General features: G+C 37.9%; 2 protein-coding genes across 4 annotated transcripts; one reads left to right on the top strand and one right to left on the bottom strand.

The window, feature by feature from the left end:
- The first annotated feature begins 5,555 nt into the window (after positions 1-5,555).
- Positions 5,556-6,518, top strand: LOC122640859 (ethylene-responsive transcription factor ERF091). The gene has a single exon (XM_043834121.1). It carries the CDS (start codon positions 5,556-5,558, stop codon positions 6,360-6,362), a length of 807 nt encoding a protein of 268 aa, XP_043690056.1. The 3' UTR covers positions 6,363-6,518.
- An 802-nt stretch (positions 6,519-7,320) lies between these two features.
- On the bottom strand, positions 7,321-25,195 carry LOC122639275 (glucosidase 2 subunit beta-like). 3 transcript variants are annotated; one of them, XR_006329491.1, is made up of 6 exons: positions 25,032-25,195; positions 24,821-24,934; positions 13,718-13,813; positions 8,358-8,537; positions 8,101-8,281; positions 7,321-7,333 (listed from the first exon to the last, which is right to left on the bottom strand). XR_006329491.1 is itself a non-coding variant. In XM_043832091.1 (5 exons), the coding sequence occupies exons 1-5, from the start codon at positions 25,141-25,143 to the stop codon at positions 8,172-8,174; spliced, it is 612 nt and encodes a 203-aa protein (XP_043688026.1). In that variant the 5' UTR covers positions 25,144-25,194; the 3' UTR covers positions 7,940-8,171. The 3 variants fall into 3 exon arrangements, 2 of the variants coding, with proteins under 2 accessions (XP_043688026.1, XP_043688027.1); XM_043832091.1 differs by lacking the exon at positions 7,321-7,333 and having other exon boundaries at positions 7,940-8,281; positions 25,032-25,194; XM_043832092.1 differs by lacking the exons at positions 7,321-7,333; positions 25,032-25,195 and having other exon boundaries at positions 7,940-8,281; positions 8,358-8,521; positions 13,755-13,813; positions 24,821-25,000.
- Between the last annotated feature and the right edge of the window lie 432 nt (positions 25,196-25,627).

Below are 25,627 nucleotides of genomic sequence, written 5' to 3'. Positions count from 1 at the left end.
AAGGGAATCATAATCTTTCCTAAAACCCCTCCTCTCTCCTAAAAATCTTTCTCTTCTCTCATATACTGCCCACTGTTCCCAACCCCATTCTCTACCATGATTTCATTATCTCACATCACTTTCAGCCACATGTCCCTTTCAAACTCAAATTCTATCTCTCACATCCTTCTTTCTCTCACGATTCTTTCCCCTATCTCTCATCTAACTCCCTTTACTTTAAAACCTATCTATCTCTCTCTCGGATGGATTGTTTTTTTTGGTTTTTTTTCTTTTGGATCTCCAAACCAGCAAAGGGGGGAGACCAAATCCTCTCTAACCGTGCTCTCTTTCTCTTCTTCTTCTTTTTATTTTTCTCTTTCTTCTTGTTTGTGTTTTGAATTTTGGGTTCCGCAAGGGGAGGAGGATCACCGTTCCAGCAGCTTCATCGCCATAGATCGTCGTCACCATTGCTGCCCTTTGTCTCTTAGCACCATGATTGGCTAAGTTCCCTCTCTCTTTAGGTGTAGATGAACTAATGGTGTTTGCTATTGAAAATTCTGGTTTACATTCTTGATTGCTTGATGTTGAGACCCCATCCCTATTTGGATGATTTTAATAGATGTATTTAGTTGGAAAATTCTGTTTCTGTGATTCATTATTTTTCATTCAAGTAATGGTATTTTGTTCTTATGTGGTTGTACCGATGATGGATTATAGCTGAACGAACTAAGTGTGTCAAGCCCTATAAGCGAAGGACGATAGTACTCCTCAAGATAGTCCATACTTAGGAGAAACCCTACATTCTGTGATATTATTAGGCCTGTGGTTATAATAAACTGAAGCATACAACCGAATTGAATAACAACCCATTAGAGATTCAAACCCTAAAGGTAGTCTTCTCCCGTATTTGCATATCGTTGTTAGCTTAGATTTGTTTATTTTGTTCTTAGTTTAAAAATCAAATTTAATGTATTTTAATTTTCATCACTTTCATCTAATCATCTTAGTAATTTAGCCTTTCAGTTTCCCGTAGATCGACCCCTTACTTGCTACTTGCTAGATTAATTTAGGGTTTTATTTTTGACCGGTTAACGACACGATCAGTTCTGTATAACCTAGATTAGAGAATTGGCTCTGATACCATGTTAACAAAATAATTAGTATTGTAATGATTGAATGATCGATTAGACCAAGCAAGCCTTATATTTATAAAATCAAGGATTACATCCGAAGGACAGAAGTACCCCTAGCTTAGTCGACTTTACTAAGCAATACATAAAACATAAAATAAAAGCTGAAAAAGATCAGAATACCCCTACGGTATTTTGGTGTATATTATTCAACAAGTGTCTCTTTCCTCCCTAGCTATTTATTCGACCATTATATTACCCAACTCTCTGTTCCACAAAAAATGCCTTCTCCAGTTTTTTCTTTTAGAAATTTTTTTTCTTCACCATAACTATACAACCATTATGACCATAAATATTTCTCTTATTTATCAATGGTCGAAATTAACCCCCACTATTGTACGATACCCTATGGATACAATCTGACAGCCTTGATGATCGTGGTTGAGGAAAACTCGATCCTTTTATTTTTATTTTTTTTTGGATGTTCTTTTATTTTTTCGGTTATTGCTTAAGGATTAAGTTTTCCTTCACTACTGGTGATACCAGTTTAACTTGTAGGAAAAAAATCATCTTTCTTGATCATACAAGGCATGAGCAGATAATCCAATTTTTTTATGTAACAACATTGCATGTTATTATGTATATATAAAAAAAATAAATTTTGCATTCTCTAGCTTATATGACAATCCCAAGTTCTGATACCACTTGTTGGCGATAGAAAATGTTTGAGAAAATTTTTGCATCCTCATATCGTGGAACGTGCAATACGGATTTGATAAAAAAACAAAACATATGCAATGAGGTTACGATAACCTTAAAAGCTAAAAGTGCAAGTTCTCTGAAGGATTACAGCACTGAGCTAGTTACTTTGCACGGGCGACAGAGATCAAGATATTGGAGATGTTCTTATCGAATTAAGGTTTCACAAACCATAGCTCTCAAAACTTGAAGAAAGAGACTACCATATTTTTGAAAATCTAAATCCTAAAGTTGGTAGGTAACAGTGATGTAGTATGAGTCTCTCCTACCTAGCTATATATTTATATATTGTCATCCAACAATCTCCTATGCTAAGTGTGTCAGCTAAGTGGTGTGACCCTATAGGGTGCCTCATTGAGGTTCCTCAAGATGAGTAGCAATTAGTATTATTTACCCAGTAAATAACACTAATTAATAATAGGTACAACAACAGTTGAAAATAACATGTGAACCCTTGAGTTAGAAAATATTACATTTAAATCCCTCCACTTCAACAACATGGCATAATGGATTTTCGGGTATGAAAAATACAACCGTCGAAAACCCTAATCCATCGAAATAGTCAATATAGAGAATCTCGACCATTGATTGGACATAAAACATTTATAAAACAAATTTTAAATATAATTATTTAATGATAATAATAATAATATTTAAGTACGTTTGTAAAGAGTTTATAAAACTACCATCAAACTCAGATTTCGTCCAATCATTTTCTATAAATTCTCTCAGGATATTCTCTCTTATCGGGAAGTAGATTCTATGTTGAGTATATCCTTCACTCATAGTTACACATCATGAATCTAGGCTACCGAAATATAACTAGTGTAGACATCAACCATTGGTAAACCAAGGCTTATAAAGTAAGCCTGCAACGATAGAAACTTCTCAGGTATGAAGACAAAAGTAACTATTAGAGAACCTTATTACATAAATAACTAGTGGTGATTCATACAAGGTTCTTGTAATGAACATGTCCAACACGCATCAATATGAATGCTTATATCTATATTCTTGAATCACATTCCGAAAAATATACAACATGACAATCCTATAAATAGTATACCCAATACTGTCCCTAATTGTGGGCATTTGTATGACCATAGGACAACATATCACCCTTAAAATTGTATACCCAATACTGTCCCTAATTAGGGTAAGCGATTGTTGTCCAGTCATGTAGTCCCTACGCCAACACGGGGGCCAATGAGAGCACTTGCAGCAACATTAACATGAGTGGAAACACTGTTAGCAAAAACGCATTGAAAACTCCGTTTTAAACACGTTTTGTCGTATGTTACCCAAACAAACAGTAAAAAATGGCAAAAAACAAGTTCCCATTTTTTTTTTGGCGTTTTTAAGACCTTAGACTTAACTGACCATATTTTTCTCTCCCGAACTCTGATCGGTTTGATTCTTTCACCGACGCAAGATGACTCGAAGGCCTACATTTTTCATGATATCACCTTCAACTCAAGGTCAATGCATGGATACCAAAAATAGAAATATATATTTCAAATAAAAATTCATCAATTTATATGATAATAGTGCCGTTTCTTTTTAAAATATAAATGTTTAAAACCCATACCGTCCATTTTCCGTTTTTTATCGTTCTCTATTTTTTTGACCGTTTTATTTGACCGTCCGTTTGTAAATTTTTACCATTTAAAACCCATACCGTAGGACTCCGTTTTTTTCCGTTCCCGTTTTTGCTAACTATGAGTGGGATATCTGATTTCACAAAGGGTGGGACAGTAATGTCATCATATCTTGTGTCAAGGCGTTCTTTTTTCCTACAAATTAATACTTAATTAGGGTTTGATGGACACATATATCCAAAAGGATTATAATTAACCCTTCTCCATCATTTGAAAAGATGTGCACAACAAATAAAACAGTGTTTTACTGCAATTTATGTATCAATTTACAACTGTCAGAAGCTTAAGAATCCTAAAAAAATGAAAGCAATATCTTGGAGGATGAGAAAAAAAATTCAACCAAAGCTTGAGAAATCTTTGAAAGAAAAAAAAAAACCAGACCCACATCCAAACTCATCATAATAATGATTCAATGATTGATTTTTGTCTCTATCTCTCTCTCCTCAAATTCAAAATTTTTTTTATTTTTTTATTTTCTTTTCTTAGCATCCAAACATAGCCTAAAAGATCCTTTTGCATGGTCATCTAGAGTTGAACATTTGAATTAGACTTTTATCAGCCTCAATATCCAAACAGAACCTAAAGCCACACTGAAAACCTAGATTCCATGTTGTCAAGAGACCTTTTCCAGCCACTAAATTAGGAGTTACGCAAAGTTGACCTCATTTGGTTGGCAAGACACGCAAAATCAATTTAAAAAAAAAGATTACATCAACAACAACTGCATTGATTAAACCACCAGACATTCTCAATATCTCACCGATTCTCAGGCTTTCTTCCCCCTATCAAAGTCTAGATACCACTCTTAAATACATGGAATTCGATGTATAAAACATTGAATATATTATCATCTTTCTTCAAGAACAATCTTCTCAACCTACAGCTATTGGCTGTTTAATTCTGCTTCTAAAACTCCAAATCTTCCTTGGATCAAGGCAGGTAATGCTTGAGGCACAAGACAGTGTTTGTGCCATTTAGTGTCAATCTGTGTCTCATCTGTTAGAAGAGAATACAACCAGAGCTATCATACACTGGTATTCAAAGATCAACTTTTCTGAATCAAGTGATGGAAATGGATTATCAGTGCTAAGCATATATACATACATAATGATGGGAAAAATAACTGTCTGGTAGTGTGGCCTACGCCAGCATTCCCATGAGTCTATCTCTCCCCTCCCCATATGAAAAGACACCTCTGCCCCCTTGTTTTGAGGAGAAGAGAGATAAACTCATTGGGGTGCTGACGTAGACCGCACTCCCGGACAGAAAACTACCTCCCATATATGATTTAACAAGTATGGTATGGGCACAGTTACTATGACCACAATTGCAATGCAACATATCATGCTAAAACCCAGGAGAAGATAATACTTAATTAAGAACACAATTAGGAGAAAAAGAGAATGTCTAGAAAGAACTGCACTTTAGACTTTTAATGCAAAGTGTTTCCATGAGAACAAGTTATCTTAGAAAGTCCAAATTATGATTAAGTATCTGGGAAGAAATGATGCAAAACCTCTCAAAAACCCTTCCCCCTCCACCACCTCTTCTTCAAAAGTAAATAAGCCCTTACCCTTGACAGTAAAGCAACACCTACAAACCAATAAACAAAACTTGAGGGTGTACATGGTCAAGCTGAATTCTTAAGCTTTTGAAAAATTATAAAGTAAAGAATAATCCAGCTGATTTTCTACTCTTTGTCTCAGTATTCCTTATCTAATTATCATGATACAGGATGCATAGTATACACCTCATAATGATCAGTACTAGCTACCACATAAGTCAACAAATGATCCTAAAAAATGATATTTATCCTCTTTCTTTTATTGTTTGAATCCAAGTATCCTCCATGAATTAAGCTAGTCCATTGTCTTGTATGAACTGAGAAGCATAAGTTTCTTGCTCAGTTCACACTCATGGAATAAGATAAAGATGAGCTGTTCCAATCAAAGAGATGTCTATGGCTTTATATATTTCTCAATTACCAATCAGCTGTCTCCTCCAAATCATTTTGCAAAGAAGAGGTGACATGGCCATCGAACTCGAGTACCACGCAGCCCCCGATGGACTCCTAGAGAATGTATGGGCCAATTTTATCAGTGGAAATGCACCTGGAGGAGAACTGAAGAAGGCACCCACATCAAACCAAGTTTGGGAGGAGCTAACATATCTAGTTGGGAGAGATGGGTCAGTGGAAGTTCTACAGAGGCTTCCCAGTCTAGGGAGATGGATATCTATGGGAGATGAAAGCTGGGAGGAACTGCTCAATGGAACTCAGTCTGCAAACAATACCGAACCCTCCAACAATCTTGATTCAGATTGTAGTGCAGTTACTTCAACTCCAAAACCAAATCCTGTCAAAGCTGAGAAGGTGGCAACCAGACACTTCAGAGGAGTGAGGAGGCGACCGTGGGGTAAGTATGCGGCAGAGATAAGGGACTCATCAAGAAAAGGAGTTCGGGTTTGGCTTGGGACATTCAATACCGTTGAAGAAGCTGCCCTTGCTTATGATAAAGCTGCTTTGAGGATTAGAGGTCCCCGGACTTACCTCAATTTTCCACTGGAGATTGTTGCAGAGGCTATGGAAGCAGACACACATTCTGTGAATTGTTCCTCAACACCTTCACAGGCAAGTTCAGAATGCAGGGAAGTGACTCCTAATCCACAAACAAGAGCTGCTAGAGAGTGGGAACAGAATGTTCAGACTACGCCGATGATCGAGCAACCTGCATGGAAGAAACTAGCTAATGTGGAGCAGATGTTATGGAATGAATTTGATGTACTGGAGTTTCAGGACCTTGGGAGTGATTACTTGGAGAGTTTGTTGTCTTCATGACAAAATCTAGATTGGGTCCCAAATGAAGAACAAATAACAACAAAAAGCCCTTAATTAGTGTTGATACTGTAAGTTTTGACAGTATAATTATGATGTATAAGATTCTTAACCATATGGACAAGCTGAAAAGGCTTGGACGCAACAGATTCATTGTTGCCAAGCTGCAAATCAGTCAAAAGCTCAAGGAATGGAAGTATAACGCTCATCTCCTTCAAGCAAATTTCATAAAACCCTTTAGACTTCTTGTTCAGTGTCAGATGTTTAAAATAAGGGGCTGATTTTCCCTTCTATTATTATGTCAATAATTCGTAAAAAAGAACTACCAACATGTTTACGAATTTTTATCCGCTGCTGTAACTGGAACGCTGCTGTGGGCATCGTGCGGCGCAGCAGCAGTCATGTGTCACAGCGGACCCCACTGTGCACACATGGTCGCTGCTGCGCCGCACGATGCATACAGCAGCGGATAAAGGTCCCATGTTTACTGAGTTGTGACCTGGTGTACATACATGTAGATCATATACCATAGACCATTACATTAATATCTCAACACTCACCTTTGTAAATGGTACAGTAAGAGTGTAAGACGACATTTATTTTACTGTAAAATACTGAAAATATTTTTTCTTTTTGGGAGAAACAGTTAGCTGGTGACAGCTACGTCCTAAATTTTATTATTTATCTAAAAATTATGGAGTTAAAAGACTGTAAGGAATTGTACAAGTGATTTTTTTAAGAAATCCTGTAAGGCTTTTAGAATAATGTCTATGTAAATTTAATAAAAAATCAATTTTCTGAAAAAAAATTAGCATTTTACATTAAAACAAACAGAGCATAACAAAACTTCTTTATCTTCATTAAATATGCTTTAGAATATTCTTACAACTTTTTACCGCAGCTATATCCCGAGGACTAGAAAAGATTGTTTGAAGGGGGAGTCAAGCAACATCCTCACATCCAACTTACTAATGCTATACACATGGTGCAAAAGGAGAGAAGCTTCAAAGCTCAATAAACATGCAAAATTTTATCATCTATGAAGGCAGCCAAAATTGGGCTAAAAGGTAACGCATAAAATTTTGATATTGCACATCAGAAAATATAAAGAAAGTGATTTCCCAAAGTATAAATTGAAAAATGTAATTTTTTTATTTTTTTTTTGTGTGTCAATCCCAGGAGAAAAAAAAAATTCATCAAAAGTTCTATGCGATTTCTGAAGAAAAACAAAAGAAAGGTTCCAACCATGAGAAATGACCCTCCTTAATGAAAAGGAAGCAATCTAGATGATGAGAATACTTTAGGCTCTATCATTGGTGTTGGTCTCTTTTTTTTTCTTGGGGGGGGGGGGATGAGGGGAGGGATCTAAAACCCTTTCATGGGTCCATCAGACCCAAGTAATCCATGATTGAACCCAAACAAAAAGTCGAAGATAAGAAAAGTATCACGGAGACAACTTTAGTGACTAAAAGCTATCGAGCTTACTCCATACATAATCTAATCTTGCTCCTCAACTTGAGAACAGAAACAGTGTAGAGCAAATCTGATGCACTTGATTTCCAACTTGAGGTCCTCATTGCCTTGGAGGATCTAGAATTCTCAGCTGTAGATCATTTTTGCAAAAGTTACTTTAACTGCTGTATGCCAATCTATGTAGTTCAATCTGAGTCACTTTCATGGGAAAACTCAATTGCGAAAGATATCACCTTTACAAGATCCTTAGCTGATGAGAATAATTTACAATATGAAAATTGGGTAGTGTAATTACAAGGTAAAAGTAAAAGAGTTGAAAGAGATCACAGATGGATTCCTTCAACGATGTCTTCTTCTTCTTCTTCCAGACTTGATACGCCGCCGGAAAAGTAGGAAAGCCATCACACAGCTGAAAAGAACCACCTCTCCCACCACTACTATCTTCAACTCTGGACACACAAATGTCAATTTAAACATTATAGATGGGGTTTAAGCTGTGTCAAAATTCTCAAAAACTACAAGTACCTTTTAGTTTCTGAATCAGATCCTCCAAGCTCATTCTACCACTAGCTTCCCTTGCATCAACACTAACCAGATGAGGTCTTACCAAGTTGTTATCATTCTTCTGCAAAGTGTTCCCATCTTTGAAGCATGTGTTTGGACAATTGATACCATGGTCATACTCATCACTGCCATCACAGCAATCTAAGAAGGAGTTGATCCAGAGAAGGCCAAACAATAAAAAAACAAACACAGACAATAATTCTTAAATTATGTAAATATGAAGTATAATACCGAACATCTTGGACTTGTAAGTGGGTCTACACAAGGTGTAAGTGTCGATATCTGTCAGCGTATTGGGAGTAGGGTGATTTTAAGAGATGTATTATATTGTATCAGAGAGATGCAAGATATGCTAAAGATACGCATGTAAATGGTCAGTAAACGCATGGAAATCCTTAGGGTATATGCAAAATACAGTTTTTTGAAGCATAAAATACCCTATTATGCACTATATAAAGATATACCATGTATAAAAAGGAGAACAAAGTATTAAAAGTCAGGTGCATTCAATTGATTATGTATAAAGATGAGATTTCTTACATGTTCTAATACCATAGAGAGTTATGAGTTGGTTCATATATAATTTCGTATACACTTACACTCATTTGCAGTATCTTTTACACATATTTCATTTTTTCAATTTTTATTCACCCGTAATAGACAAAACATAACAAAAAATAGAAAAAATACTTCAATTAACGGGGATCATGTATTTCATTCTCTACAGATAAGTTTTAGACAAATTAACACCCATCAGCACAAGATTTTACATTTTTTTTATTTACCCAGAAATAGAAAATTCAAAAATACATAATATATATATATATATGTTTTGTATCTGTAAAGCATCGTATCGGTGCCTCATGCCAATACGAACACATATCAGACCTATACGATATGATAATTGATTCCAACGATAACTCACCACATGTATCATGTTTAGAGGACCAGAAATTGCCATTGGGAGAGGGTGGAACTTGGTGCAATGGTTAGGTTGCTCCATTGTGATCAACTGGTCACGGGTTTGAGTTTCTGGAAACAGCCTCTCTGCGAAACAGGGGTAAGGCTGCATACATTATGACCCTCCCTAGACCCCACAGTGGCAGGAGCCTCGTGCACTGGGTACGCCCCTTAACTTGCCATTGGGAGGGGTGCCACCAAAAGATTGCTAGGATCCAAAATCATCTTGATCACACCCATATGATCTATGACCTATCTTTTGGAGCTCTTTGAATCTAAATGAATGACCATTCAAATAAATAGAGAAAAAACTCATGGTCTGGATTATGTATGCATAGATATCATGCTGAGTCGTACAAGCCCTAGTAGGCTCTAGCCATAAATTCTCCGTAGAGATTCAGTCTCTTTTGACAAAGACCAAGACGGGCCAAAACAAATGATGCAGGTAAATTTAGATAATCTGGAGGTAATGAGTGAAAAGAGAACCATGAACAGAATAAAAGAAAGAAAAAGAGATAGGTTTGCTCACCATGTATAAAAATATGGTTGACCATCAAACCACTTGGAAGAAAACCATTTTGTTACCCATCACCAAAAAACTAAAAAATTCCACTCAAAATATGCTCATTACAATGCTTTATGTAGGTAATAATCAGACCCCTAATTCCCTACACGAGTTTGACCTTTTGATTCTTCCTAGAGGTCTAGAATTGCTAATTTGACTCAAATTACAACTTAGCAAGAACTATGAGTGTTAAGCCCCCTTTCCTAAACAAATAAATCTAATACTTGGTAGTTTGGTAGGGTGTTGCCCCGATAGTTCCCATCCTGCAACCTCCTATGGACTCTACGTAGTGGGATTTTGGGGTAGAAGGTTCATGGTAGGTAGTTCCAAAGCGGCGATCAAAATCCTTTTAGTATGTAACGAGATCTGTCCTCCAACCATAGTTCAAGAACTCACTGAGATCTCAGTAATATTTCGGTTTTTGAAAAAACCGAGACGAGATTGAAGGCGAAATGAAGAGTTGCAATGTCTCGGCCATCTCGCTGAGATCTCGGTGGTCTCGGTGGGAAACCTTGGTATATAGACACCTATTTATGCAAACCTTGGTATAAAGACACTTATTTATGCTAGAAAGCAGGACAGACACTTACTTATGCCAGAAACCAGGACAGACACTTATTTATGCCTAATATCATTTAAGTAAATGTTTTACTTAAGATATTATTCATAAATAAGCAAATACCCCCTATTTGAATCCAATAACAAGATTTATGGAATTTTTAGATTTGAGAAAAACCCCAGCATTAGAAAGTTGAAAATTGCACCTACCGTCGAAAATCCAGTTTTTGTTCTTGACCTGGGGGGTTGACTTTGTATCCTTTTGGAATTTTATTTTTTAACTATTTTTATTGGATTCAAATAGGGAGTATTTGCTTATTTATGAATAATATCTTAAGTAAAACAAATATTAGTTCATTTACTTAAATGATATTAGGCATAAATAAGTGTCTGTCCTGGTTTCCCACCAAGTCAATCTCCTATTTGGACTTTGATTTTTCAAAATCTGATAGTGCCATTGTATTTAAATGGCCCAAAATAGGCTATATGCCAACTTTCATGACCAAACTAGGTCAAAAACCCACCGAAACCATCAACCGAGTTCAAAAACAAAAAATGCACCAACTCGGTTTTTTGGCAGGGCGAAACCGAGTTCTCAAACTATGCCTCCAACAAGCCCAAACATTACTCAAGAAAAGGAAGTTTATAGGTTAAACAACCCTTTGGTGCGTTTTCTCTTTGAATGAGTAGATCTTCCCACGTAGATCAGCTTACTCTCCATTCGGCTCATCCATTGGTTGGTTCTGGTTTGTGTCAGCGCTCATGGACCAATCAAACTACTGCGCTACTGCACCGAGCAAATTTACCAATAAACCCAAAATAGGACTCATAATCTAATTAGATTTTCCTAAAATGGTAATCCTGCCACAGATTGATATTTTATTAGAAAGTCAATTATCACTTTCCAAATATAGCTTGGCGTTGAAGGATCTTGGTCTCATAGGAAAGATGAATCAATAAGCTTTCAAATGGAACCAAAATAAAAATAAAACAATGAGTTTTGATCCCCTAGATATAGATCCAAAGGGAGTGATGGAATAATCTAATTTTCTGTAATACCATGATCCCAAACTCCAACCTCAAACTAATGGTCTATATCGAACATTTGAACCACAAAAATTCTTCTCAGGGATCCTCCTGCATCAGATAACGTGTTTCTGATATCAATTAAAAGCATCTGGGACTCAAGATCACCGATATGCTCCAGGTTGAACTGACAAGTTATCAACTAACTGAAGTTGGACCCGTTCCTTTGAAAATTAAACTGGCAAACTACAAACACCAGGTCATCCAATGTGTCCTATCCCTAGATCCAGCATCAAGTAGTTTTTGGGGCTTTCAACTCCACATAAATGATAGTCAGAAAATTTAAACTACGGGAAACCCAAAATCAACCAAAGATGCAACCTAACCCACCCACTGTATAGACTAGATGTTAACCTTTTGTAGTACTCCTTGAGTCATTCCAATTATTATTATTAAACCCTATTCTACCCCCTGCCTAACCTTTTGGCTGTCAAGGTTAGTCAGAGTTAAAGGTCAGAAGCTAAAAAAGTGAGAGTGGTTAGAATCCAGGTCTGTCAATTCAAAGGTCACAGACTTCGACAAGATGTTTAAATAAACTTGATTGTAATTCCACATAAATACACTGCACCACTACATAAGTTTCACCTTTTGATGCAGATTTATCACCAAACTGGGCTTCTTTTATTAGGAATAAGTCTAGGGTTGGGTTACATACATGTTGGGCCTTTGTTCCCAAGGGTTTTCTATGTATTAGGCCACTTTAATGAGCCTAAACTAGGGGTATATAGGTTGCATACGGGATTAGCCCAATACTTAGTTTATTTTTATGTTTTTTAATTGAACCGGTTCAAATTGGTTGCATCCAATTGGTTCAATTTAAGTGATCATGTGACTTGGTTAAGTGGTCATGTGATGTAAGTTGGGCTGGATTAGGACTCTAGTCCAGCTATGTTTTGAGTCTATTTCTTTTAGTATTTTAGTTTTCTAGTTAGTTTAAGTTGCCTAATAGGTTAGGGATAGGGTTAGGCCATTCCTTTTTAGTATCTAAGTCTATTTTTGAGTCTTCTATATAAGTTTGTAAGTGAGGCCAGCATTACATACGAATTTGATTAATAAAAATTAGCTTTATGCTTGCTGCCATTACTGCTGCTGCTCTTTGTGAGTGTATATCCTTGTAGATCTCAAGGTGGAAGGGATTGGTGGATCTCCAATCGACTCCTTGCATCGTGAAGATCGGGAGGGCTGCTACTTATCTCCTTGCATCGTGAAGATCGAGAGACCCCATTGTTCATCTTCAAAGTTGCTGCCATTGAAGACCTGCAACAAGTAAGAAATTCTGCAACTATTCTTCTTCCTTCTAGAAGGTCACATACAAGGTGATTTTCGTGAGAATTCTGCTCAGCCAAATCTAACCATTAGAACCTGCTAAAAATTTGATCGAGTCTTCCTCAAACCCTAAGAGAGACTCAATTCAAATTTCAGCCCCATCCATCCAGCCGATTGTCTGAAATTACAGTTTTACCCCTCTCTTACTTCTACTAGGAAACCTCCATAACTTCGAATCTGTCCATCAGTTTCAAACCAAACTTTCAGCATACATCCCTTACATCATTGTTGACACTCGATCCAAGTTTCAGCCCCAAACTCCCACTCTAACCCCTTCATCTCCTTGCTCCATTAAAACCCAAACTCAAAACCCTAAAATTCAATTCTACCCAAAATTACAGAATTTCAAAACTCATCCAAATCCTAACCTTTTTATACCATATTGACCCCCTAGACCTGCCCATTAATACCCTATAAACCCCTTTCCCAATATCCAACCAAACCCTAAGAATTGACCTAAATCCTAGTGCTGTCCATTCGAACCAGCAGCCCCTTTTGTTATTTGATCCTATTGTTTGGCTCCTAGTAAGTCTCCTACCTATCTAGGACTACATTACCTTTCCTTCTATTTACTCAAAGCTGGTTTGGATTTGAAAGCAACTACCAATCAGTGTAATGTTTCAATATAGGCTGTCGAAGAGGTGACGCACAACTTTAATGATTTCAATGAAGGACTAACTCACACGTACAGGGAAGACCAATCAATGATGCTCTGTCCGCACATTATATCCTTTAATTCGAAAGAAATACACTAACAAACTTCAATAAATCGTCTTAATAAGAACTTATGAAATAGAAGGGAAAATTAATTCTTTTGAATCCTTACCACAAAAATGGTCATTCACTCGGGAAGAAAACAACACCTGAGGAGTGTTTCCAACATTTCTGCAGTAAAATTTGCTCGCAGGACAGGCTGAAGTACCTACATTGACAGAATAACTTGCCATGAGACCCACTGACCAATAATGACATTAGATAGCTTGGAAAATCCAGTTAAGTACACAATGAAAATGTATTGCCCCACAAATACATTATCTAGTCAAAATGGACTCATCTAATGAGTTAGGCAAATTATGAGCTCAAATTCTGTCAGACAATAAATGCAACAAGGTTTTAAATGTAAAATTCTGACAAAGATTCTATCATCTTTTTTTTAAGGGGCTGTTGCTTGGGTGATGGTAAAAGCTTGGTCTGACAGTGTTAAGACATGGTTCAAAAAATGCTGAAGGTGAGTATTGACCCCAACTCACCCCTCAGAAAAGCGGGTCAAGCGCTAGGTTACAGCCCTTCTTATTAATTCTACCATGTACTTCTCTTATTTATTTTAGTGAATTCAGACACCCCGTGTAGACTTCACTGAACAAAATAAAGGATTCAATTTAAGTCACCAACATGCTTGAAAAAACCCTCCAAGGTCAATAACAAATGCAGTGAGAGATGCTATGGTCAAAGACTGTCTTATTCAGAATTCTTCAGACTACTTGAAGAAAGTTGATCAACCTCACCAATGTTCCGGGGCAGAATTAAAATAAAAAAATTAAAAAAAAAATTCTTCTGGTGCTTTAGAAAAACCAAATCAGAGGATCTTCCTTTTGCTAATGGTTGGGTTTTATTTTTAGAAAGACATACTAGAATCGTCAAGAATGAGTCCACCATGGTGGCTAGGCCAACAGGGTACCTCAAGGCTTGGAGTATATTGTTCATCTGTTTTTTTATTTTAGGGTAATCTGAGGGTGCACACATCCCTGTTTTAGGTCCAAATAGGCTTATATTATTACTTTTGAGTAGCTGGCTTCTGTGCCTGTAACCAAAGACAAACAAATAACCAGTCCACACCAAAGTTAGAAGATGAGAGAGAGAGAGAAGAACAAGAGAGATGATGGGAGAGGAAGGAGAGGGAACTGCAGAACATGATAGAATGAATTGAATTGTCAAACGTGTTCCACCCTTTTTATTTATAAAACTAATGGCTACTGTACTCTTAGTAGGAATCCTACTTCGAGTTTAACACTAATTACAAGCAACCATAAACAAAGAAGGAAACTGACTAAACATATCAAGATAGAGGACACTCCCCCTATAATAATTACAACAAAAGATTAGATAGACTAGATGCCAACTATATCATAGGGGATTAGACATAAATACCCCTTTGGTATATGCACATAACACTCCCCCTAAAGCTGGAGCACATAAATCACCCATGCCCAGCTTGGAATAGTCTTTCCAAAAGGCAGGATTAAATAGAGGCTTGGTAAACATGTCACCCAGTTAATCTGCAAAGGAAACGAATGGAGTAACAATTAACTTCCGCATAACTGCATTCGGCACAAAGTGACAATCGACTTCAATGTGTTTAGTCCTTTCATGAAATACTGGATTATTGGCAATGTAGTCATGTAGATAGCAACTTAATTATTGCAATACATCTTCATAGGTTTAGTTACCGGAAACCCCAACTCTTGGAGCAGTGATTTCAACCACATCAATTCAGCTGCAGTCAAGGCTTAAAGTATCCTTCCGTGTCCACCAATACTAACCGATATGTATCTTATTTTTAAAGTACCGACACGATACGATACCATATCTAAAAAAATTGGTATTAGTACATGTAAGAAACCACATCTTTATATATATAATCAATTGAATGCACTTGTCAATTCGTATTTTGTTCTCCTCTTTATGCATTATATATTTTACATATTACTTATTCAGAGTGTTTTATGCTTCAAAAATGTGTTTTGCATACATCCTAAGCAGTTCCATATGTTTCTTGACCATTTCCATACGTGTCTAGCGTATCTTGCATCTCTCCAATACGATACGATACATCTCTTAAAATCACCCTTCTTATACGATACCCAATACCGATATTGATACTTTAAACCTTTGCAGTATGAGCCATAGCCCTATACTCAACCTCAACATTGGATCTAGCCACAATCGTTTGCTTCTTGCTTCTCCACGTGACAAGATTGCCACCAATAAATGTGCAATACGCTGTGGTAGATCTCCTATCACCATCAGAACCAGCCGAGTCTACATCAAAAAAATCAACTAGATCAATATGCTAGGTGTACCTTAAGATATAACATGTTGCCTCCCAATGAGTCTTCTTAGGTGATTGCATAAACTGGCTAATAACACCAACAACAAAGGATATACCAGGTCTAGTAACAGTCAGATAAATTAACTTCCCAACTAACCTCCTATATAGTTGCTTGTCCTCAAATTCCTCATCATTCCTTGTCCCAAACTTTTGGTGTGGATCCATAGGAGTATCAAATGGTTCAAAAGCAATCATACCAATCTCAAACAGGAGGTCTAACACATATTTTCTCTGTGATAGACTGATATCTTTCTTACTTCGTATTCAATACCAAGAAAATACCTGAGGGCATCCAAGTCTTTCATCTAAAAGTGGTGATGTAGATAAGTGTTTACCACTGTAATCCTTGATGTATCATCCCTAGATATAATAATGTCATCGAAGAGTCCCCGTGCCGAACAAAAACATGGTGATCAGAATAACATTGTGAGAATCCGCACCGGTAACATTTGAATTGAACTTGTCGAACCAAGCTCTAGGTTACTATTTTAAACCATAAAATGTCTTGTGTAGTTTATAGACTCTGTGAGAATTCCCCTGGAGATTGCTCTATTTACACCTCCTCATAGAGATCGTCAAATAAGAAGGCATTCTTGATATCCAACTGATATAGAGGCCAGTCTAAGTTCACAACTAAGGAGATAAGGACACGTACTGAATTAAGACGAGCAGCATGTGAGAAGTAATCCACACCATAAGTCTGAGTATAACCCTTCACAACCAATCGTGTCGTAAGCCTTCCAACTGAGCCATCTGGATTGTAATTAATTGTGTACACCCAGCGAAACCGCACAAGATCTTTTCCTGGAGACAAATCCACTAAGGTCCATGTCTGTCTAGATAACAAGGCATACATTTTTTGTTTCCATAGCCACCTTCCACCCAGGCTGAGATAAAGCCTCATTATGATTTTTAGGAATGGAGTTAGTAGACAATGAGAAAGAAAAGTTATGTAATGGAGATGGAAGGTGAAATATAGAAACAAAATTTTCAACAAGGTAAGCAATAAAGGATTTCTGAGTGCAAAAACGGGTACCTTTGCGAAGAGAAACTGATAAGTCAGCAGAAGGCGAGGAAGTAGGAGCTTTAGTTGGAGGTTCCAACTCTGTGGTAGGCTGTGGAGTAGAAGGAATTGTGATGCAGATCCAAGGGCCTACATCCGCAAGAATAAGAAGAAGAAGCCCTAGGAATAGGGCCTGTTCAGACCATGGTCCAACCTAAGTGATTTAATTCTATTGGTTGTTAGAGAATCTTTTATTTAAGTTGTTTTAGCTTTTTATTTAAGTTGTCCCACCTCCACGATTTCTGTAGGGGGAGTGATTTGTTTTTGTAATAGGAATCAGCCTAGTGATTCAAATTCCTAGGTTGAATAGGATTTAGGCCATTGGCCTCCAAGTTATAAATAAAGCAATTGTGGGAGGCTTCCCCTCACAATTCAGACTTCAAAAAATATTCTCTGCTTGCTGCCATAGCTGCTGCTGCCTTGCTCTATTGAGTGTTGCCTTGTGAGTAATATCAAGGTGAAGGGACTGGTGGATCTCCAGTTGAGTCCTTGCATCTTGTAGATCGGGAGGACCTATTTCTAATCTTCAAGCTGCTGCCTTTTAAGACCTGCAACTCCAAGTAAGTATTTGACATTGTTAGCCATTACCCTTCTTCTCCTAATCCTCTAAACCTAGCCCCATCGATCCTCATCATCATTCCACCAATAAACCCAATTGATCCACTAAACCCTAGACCATCTACATTCTGTCCAGCACTATTCCCTCATCAAAATCCATCCATATTTTGACCACAGCTCCTTCACATCATTCCCTCCACTCGACCTTAACGGCTTAACCTCAGACCATCCTATCACTTAAACCCTAAATCCCCTCATCTCCCATTAATTCCCCAAAACCTTAAATACAACTTAGCCTAATCCCACCATCAGAATCTGTCCAAACTTGGATCGAATTTTCCCCTCACCATTAGGGAAGCTCGACCCAAGCCCTTGCCCAAAATTCCTAACCTAAACCCTAGATCTCCTCACTCTAACATTTCCCAAAACCCAAAACCCGAAACCCTAATTTTCTGATTTTGAGTTTCTTATTCAAACATCATTAAACCTAGCTCTTTAGACTCCTCTAAACCTGCCCAGCTACCATATAAGACACATCCCTATTACCTTAACCCTAACCCTAAATTTGACCCAAAACCTCAATTCTGCCCCCATCGAACCAGCAGTTCAGCAGGTCCTGGTTTTGTTGGCTCCTAGTAGATCTCCTATCTATCTAGGACTACATTAAATTGAAAGAGGCAGCACTGTCTAAAAGTGTCTTCTTATGCTGCTGATACACTTTCAATGGTACAAACGTAGTAGTAGCTAGAGCATCATCAAAAGGCACAAGTACAGGAAGAGGAAGTGCACGGCCAACGTCTGTATCAATAAAAGAGCTAGTCGCAGGAGGGGAAATATGAAGTATTTTCAAACAAGGTGACATCAGCGCTGACAAACTACCGATGAGTTTTTCTGTGTTCTAGAGTAACCAAGAAAAACACACTTGACAGCCCTAGGAGAACTTATCAACCTGAGCTTGTAAAATATGAACAAAGCACATGCAGCCAAAAACTTGAGGCAGCAAAGCAAATAAGGGAGAGTTTGGAAACAAAATAGACAAAGGGGAACGGTTAGCTAGCACAAAAGAGGGAATGCTTTTGATCAAATAATAGGTGGTGGGAACGGCATCACACTTAAAATGTTTGGGTACATGCATATTGTTAGTAAACCAGAGATTAATAACCAGATCAGAGCATGGAGACAAGGAGAAGAAGAAGAGGAGAAGGAAGAGAGATTTCCGCAAGTCTCAAAAGAGGAGAGGACCTGCGGACAGAATTAGAGAATCTGCCGCAGGTCTACTCCCTTATATTAATATAATAGAATGTAGAAAAAGGACATAAAAGGACAAGTATGCCCTTACATAATCGACCCTACTAATGACAAAAATAAACATAAAAAACAAAGACTGTTTTGCCCCTATAATAACAAATATCAACACATATGATCATAAGAGATCGAGCAACCTCCAATAAATGTCTATTTTTATATTCAGCAACCCCATTTTGTTGTGGGGTATAAGAGCAACTCGTTTGATGAATCATTCTATGAGCAGAACAAAAGTTAGAAATTTCACATTGAGTGTATTCAAGAGCATTATCAAACCGAAAATTTTTAATGGAAGCATCAAACGGGGTCTTTATTTCATCATAAAATCTTTAAAAACAGAAAGAAACTTTGAAAGATCATTCAACAAATATAACTAAGTTAGCCGGGAATAATCGTCCACAAAAGTGACAAAATAAGAGAAGCCTAACTTTTTTTTTGACACGAAAGGGACCCCAAATATCAGAATGAACTAAAGAAAATAAAAACTAACTTCTAGACACACTACGATTAGGGAAAGATAATCGATGCTTCCCGAGTTCACAGGCTTCACAAATCACACTCAAAGTGAATGCTGGAGCTTGGTAGTCAAGCCCACCACCAATCGTTCTCCTAGTCTGAAGGTCCCCAAACACACAATTAGAGGATAGGAGGCAGAGCAGTTAAGAGATTTAGTAAGTTGACTAACTAACAAAAGGCTTAACGGAAATTGAAGTACATGAAGAATAGAAGACAATGAATGAAGTAGGTGAAATTGTACCGTGACTGGTCACATGGGTAGAGTATCCATTAGCAAGAATGACAAGTGAAGAGTTATGAACTTTAAACAAAGAAGAGAATAATTCTAACTTACCAGTCATATCGGTAGAGGAACCAGAATCAATTATCCATGGTGTGAAAGATGTGGATGTAAGGACTGCTGATGTAAATGTATGGGCCAAAGTGGTTGTGGATGAGGAGGCAGCTGTGGGTGACTCAAGCTGTTGGAGACGTTTAAGTATTTAATTGTAGTCGTCTCGAGACACAGACCCTAATGAAGAAGCTCCAAAGGCAAAAGCAAGAGCGGCGTCTCCAAAAAAGGAATTGATCAGTTTGTTGTCCACCTGTACCACAACCACGACCTCTCCATGAGCCACAACCTCTCCCAAAGAAGGTAGAACCTTGACCATGGCTAACAACAAATGCAAACCCTTCTTTGGGAGAAGGTAAGTTGTCAGCTCAAGAAGGAGTAACCATACGTTGAAGACGGGCAAAAGTCTCATTGAGTGAAGGCACCTTCTCTCCAACAAGGAGTTGGCCCTCAACAAACTGATAGTCAGGATTTAATCCGGCCAAAAACTTAGCCACATGAAATTCTGCCAACTGAATCTTCAACTGTTCCAGATCAGTAATAAGAGATTGATGAATCTAAAGTTCTTCAAGAATACCCTTAAAAATGTTGAATAACTCATTCAAAGATTCGTCCCCCTGTTTGAAGTTAAACATTTGCTTATATAAGTCATAAGTCCAAGACATATTCTTCGCCTAAGAGAAGCTTTCTTGTAAGTCATCCCAAACTCCTTTCATAGTGGTGTGGAACATGACATTAGCGGCGATAACGGGATCCATACTATTCCATAACCATATTTTAATGATGGAAGTCTCACAATCCACTCCTCATAAGCTGTGATCGTAGAGGGATCTTTAGAATCAGCCAAGGGTAGTTCAGATGTAAGATACTGCATCTTCCCCTTAGCATAAATGTAAACCTGAACGGCCTGAGCCCATAACAAATAATTGGAAACTCCATTGAGTTTAATGGTAGTAATCTGGATATTAAAAGTGTTCGAGGGAGATTTGGGATCAGCCATCATGCACACTGGGACACAACTGGATAAGACAGCCAATAAGAGAAGCTGATAGGACCAGGTAAAGCACCTCAGGTCAGTAAACAAAATCTGTTCCAATCAGCATCTGAAAACCTGATAGATAGATCTCCAAATTTGAAGAATATATAGAGGACCAATAGGGAATATATACCCCTCAATATTGAAAGAATTAGATGCAGTTCCAGAGACCAGCAACACAGTAATCTGAATATAACCAAACCCAGAATTTGGGTGATTTGAAAACAGGATCTAATTTAGGCGTCAGATTGACACAAAACAGAGGTCGAGTGACCTGTTATAGTAGCGCAGCAATACCCTAAAACTCAGAGGGATCTGTTGGGCAGATCCAAATTAACTTCAGAAACTATAGTTCTTCAAAATCTCCCTAAAACAGGGTATCGCCCAGCAGTAGAGAGAAGACTTAGTACCAAAAAAATCAGGAGCTCTGATGGGCTTGAAACCTTGACCGAGTGGCCATACCAATGGGGTGAACAAACCTCCAAAAAGATGATATGGATCTGCTGGCTGGATGTAAGAATAAAGCAGATGTCCATACTGCCAGAAAAAAAAAATCCAGAGTAAAGATGCTGCCAGCTTCTATATAGATTAATCTTGATTCCAGTTGATGAATAACCCTATGGAAGGCACGATAAACATAGTAGATGCAAAAGGACTCTAGTTTTTCTTCATATAATTAGCAACTAGAACCTTAGATGTACTGTAGGCAGCATAGGTTGCCGCAACCAAACACGCAGTCCATAAGGGACTATCAAACCAGGATTCGATGAGGGTGAAGACTGATTATGTTAGCTCTGATACCATTTAACCAAAGATAAACAAATAATTAGGCCAGAACAAAGTTAGCAGATGAGAGAGAGAGAGAGGAGGGAGACAATGGAAGAGGAAGAATAGGGAACTGCAGAACACGATAGAATGAATTGAATTGTACATCGTGTTCTGCCCTTCATATTTATAACCCTCCCTAGATCCTGCAGTGGCAGGAGACTCCTGCACTGGGTATGCCCTTATTTTTTTTACTAATAGCTATTGTACTCTTAGTAGGAATCCTAATAAGAGTACAACATTGATTACAAGCAACCATAAACAAAGAAGGAAACTAACTAAACATAACATACCACAATAGAGGGCACTCCCCCTATCATGAGTACAACCAAAAGACTAGATAGACTAGATGCCAACTGTATCGCAGGGGATTAGACATAAATAATCATGTGGTATTGTGGTATATGCACACAACTTAACAGTGCCTTCAATTTTCTTTCTGCAGAGGAGGTGTTGCTTGTATACCTGCCCATTATGGAACCTTTTTGTTAGCATGTCTTGACAATAATTGTTAGGTTCAGAGATTGATTTGACTTTGTACTCGAACCATAATCCATAACATTGAAGATCGGCCACTAAATTTTAGTACCTAGTCACACAGGACAGATGAGAATTCAGTGGTTTTAGGGTGTATAGCTCTACGGCATGGCTTATACCATTGGAAGCTTAGGAATAGGAGATTTTAGGTCACATATTTCACCTCACAGCTTAAGGTAAAGATAAATAGAAAACTAAAACTGGAAGAAATCTAAGACAAGAATTGTAAGTAGAGGAATAAGCCTTGTACCTTTAACATAACAACCCCCCCCCCCCCCAAAAAAAAAAAAAAAGAAGAATAGGCCACTTACTTGAATATTGATTTAATTTTTATCTTAAACAATTTTATATGAAGTACACTGTCTAGGAATTAGGAACCACAACTCTCACTGGAAAAACAAAAAAAAAAAACCTCATAGCTTCCTTTAAAATAATAATGACAAATCTGATTTTCAGCCTCTAGAATAAAACCTAAGAGAGAGGGTGGGCCTTGGTGCAACGGTAAAGGTTGCTCCATTGTGACCAAGTGGTCACGGGTTCAAGTCTGGAAACAGCTTCTCTGTGAAAGCAGGAGTAAGGCTGCGTACATTATGACCCTCCCCAGACCCCGCAATGGCGGGAGCCTCGTGCACTGGGTACGCCCTTTTTTATAATAGAACCTAAGAGATGATCTGCAAAATTGGCTCTCTAAAGCAGAGAACTAGAACCAAAAATTCCAGAATAAAAGTACTATAGAAGCAATTAATAATTATCAGAGGACTGGTCAGATAGGCCTGAAATCCTGGTCAAGTGGTCCTCTCTGATGAATCTAGTTGATGGAAAAATATGGTGGAAAACTGAGATCAATCAGTGGGTGCAGTGGAGGGTCCGAAAGCTAATGGGAAAACAGGGCAAGTAGCAGGAATTGGAATTAGAATAAGTCGAACTCAGATTTTTCCAGAATAGAATCCGAAATAAAAAATTTGAATGAATTCTGATCAGTAACAAGAGAGATATAGCCACTTAAAGCAAACTCGAAAACCAGATAGAAACAGCAGAGCCACAAGACTCTGAAGGATGAGAGTAATGACCTGGGAATGGAATAAACAAAATTGAAAATAGAAGAAAGAAAGAGAACAGGAATCCACCTGCAAGACACCAGGATTCACCAAGAAAGCACTGCAACTGTTATACAACAAAGCAGCTAAAAAACCTGGACTTTATTAGAATTAGGAATCACGGATTTGGCTTAAAGCCTTACATCTATCCATAGAAAGAACCAATCAATCACAGATTTGGAATTCCTAAGACTGATCTTATACCGAGACTGAAGCCCACCTGCCGAAGCTATAGTATTATCCTAATCCTTCTAGGACTCCTTAGAAACAATCATAAACTGAAAAGGAAAAGTACAACACAATACCTACTAATTCTAGGACAACAAATAGAATTCAATTAGCAAAATAACTTCTAAACTAAGTTAACTAATCCCACAACCAGACAGTTGATTACTCTCCTAATTATCAAAAGAAAACCACATGCAGGCCAAAGTCTTCTCTCTTCTTCTTAGAAGCTGCATCAAATAAACTTCATTCACAATTCAAAATCTCAAATTCTTTGCAACACCATTCCATCACTTCATATTTATAGAAAATACTCTATTCAAGTTCCTATTTATGGTCAACAACCAAAGGGTGAGCAGGTACAAGGCAGCAGAGTTGCACCACCACCAGTCCATATCTGCCACATGGCAGGTCAGGATGGGGGCCATATTCAGGTGGGTCCCACTCTCTCCTACTTGCGTACAAAGTTTAAGTCCAATCAGAATCTCACATGTGTCAAAATAATGCAAAAAAAATGTAGAACCCAAAAAAAAAGGGTCTTGCTACAATTCTGAGCTCGTTGAAACCATTAGGGACAATGTGGAATACAAGGTAATGCTTACAATTGAATTGCAGTCCCAAGTTTGACACCTGATCAATGCAGGGTGTCCTCTTCCCTTTCCACAAATCGTAGACCACAGAGCAGAAATAGGAGTGCAGGAGTTGCACTCCTGTCCACCCCACCGAACTTGTGTCCATTTTGTCAACCAAAAAAGAAAAATTATATCAAGAACGTGCCATCATCTTTCCACAACTTTCCAAAAATGACCTGAAATTGATCCTGGATTCATAGGAACGATAGAGAATATCCTGACAGATGGCTCCACTATCATGCCAAATGTGCAAGATTTGACCCATGAAATACATAGAAAGGTGATAGAACAAACTTTAGTAAAAACTGACAACTTGCCAAATATAGCTTTCTTGGACACACAGAAAATACTAACTTGGCATCCTCAATTGACAACTAATTTACTCCTATTAAATAACATGAGCTACAAAAAGGATGTTAAAAGGCAAAGGTAACATGCATGATTTCATTTTCTAACTTGAGATGTGAATTGGCTATTCAATCAACATACGCCAGTGTAATGATCATTCAAAACTATATTCCAGCGGATATGGATCCAAAAGAACCAAGTACAAATAGATAATTAAAAGGAAAGGTTTTCCTAAATGGTCACTGAATATAGAAATTACTTCAAATTCAAAGCAATAAAAAAAACGAAATCCAAATATTGCAGCTATAAATGTTGTAATGAAGTGAGATTAGGGTATAAATAGTTACCTGGCTCGTCAGTTCCATCGATACAGTCGCAGAAACCGTCATTGAGCCTGTCCCTGGTGAAGGATTTGGATCCGTCCTTGCACTTGATCACCTCTGACTTGAAATAAATTTCCTCTGAATCGACGAAAATTTACTTGAAATTAGGGGAAACACTAAGCCTATTCTGTAACGTGCGCCTACACGAACTTACGAGGAGAAAGAGAGAGAGAACCTTGAGGGTGAATTCCGAGAAAAGGTGTAGTTGGGAGTAGAGACTCAGAAGAGGAAACGAAGAGCAAACAGGTAGAGACGAGAGAGACGATGTTGAAGAAGCTCGTTTCCATCGGCGTTCCCGCCTGCGATTGTTTATTGACTTTCCGTTACCGTTGAACTGATTCAACTCAGCCAAACGCGCGATGCACATTTGATCATATCACATCTGCAATTCTGCAATAGGTAGCTTGGGCTGGGCTTGGTCCGAACGTTTGGGCCTTCGTTGAGGCCTATCACTGTATCATGGTGTCACCTACATTATCAGTCGGAGGAATCGGTATCGGATCAGCCGATTCATATCGGAAAAAAAATCTTTTGCAGTGCGGGCTTGAGAGCTCGACATGTGGAAGATGTGACATCCAACGGTGCCGAGCTCAAGAAAAAAGAAAAAAAAACTGTATTCCATCGAGCTCGCACCATTGGATGAAGCTTCTTCCACGTGTCGAGCTCTCAAGACCGCACTGCAGTGCACCGCCATATGCCTGCACTACAAAGAATTTTTCATCCATTAGTATCAATATCGGTGGAGACCAATACCATTTCTTGACCAATTCC

This window comes from Telopea speciosissima, chromosome 9 (genome assembly GCF_018873765.1).
Source record: "Telopea speciosissima isolate NSW1024214 ecotype Mountain lineage chromosome 9, Tspe_v1, whole genome shotgun sequence".
Taxonomy (NCBI): Eukaryota; Viridiplantae; Streptophyta; class Magnoliopsida; order Proteales; family Proteaceae; genus Telopea; species Telopea speciosissima.
This window is presented reverse-complemented; position numbering and strand designations above follow the sequence as displayed.

Coding starts and splice junctions, on each gene's coding strand:
- LOC122639275 (XM_043832091.1), bottom strand. CDS start 25,143: ATGGAAACGAGCTTCTTCAACATCGTCTCTCTCGTCTCTACCTGTTTG. Junction 13,814..24,820: donor CGATGGAACTGACGAGCCAG/GTAACTATTTAT, acceptor CTGTCAATGTAG/GTACTTCAGCCTGTCCTGCG. Junction 8,538..13,717: donor AGTGAATGACCATTTTTGTG/GTAAGGATTCAA, acceptor ACTCCTTCTTAG/ATTGCTGTGATGGCAGTGAT.
- LOC122640859 (XM_043834121.1), top strand. CDS start 5,556: ATGGCCATCGAACTCGAGTACCACGCAGCCCCCGATGGACTCCTAGAG.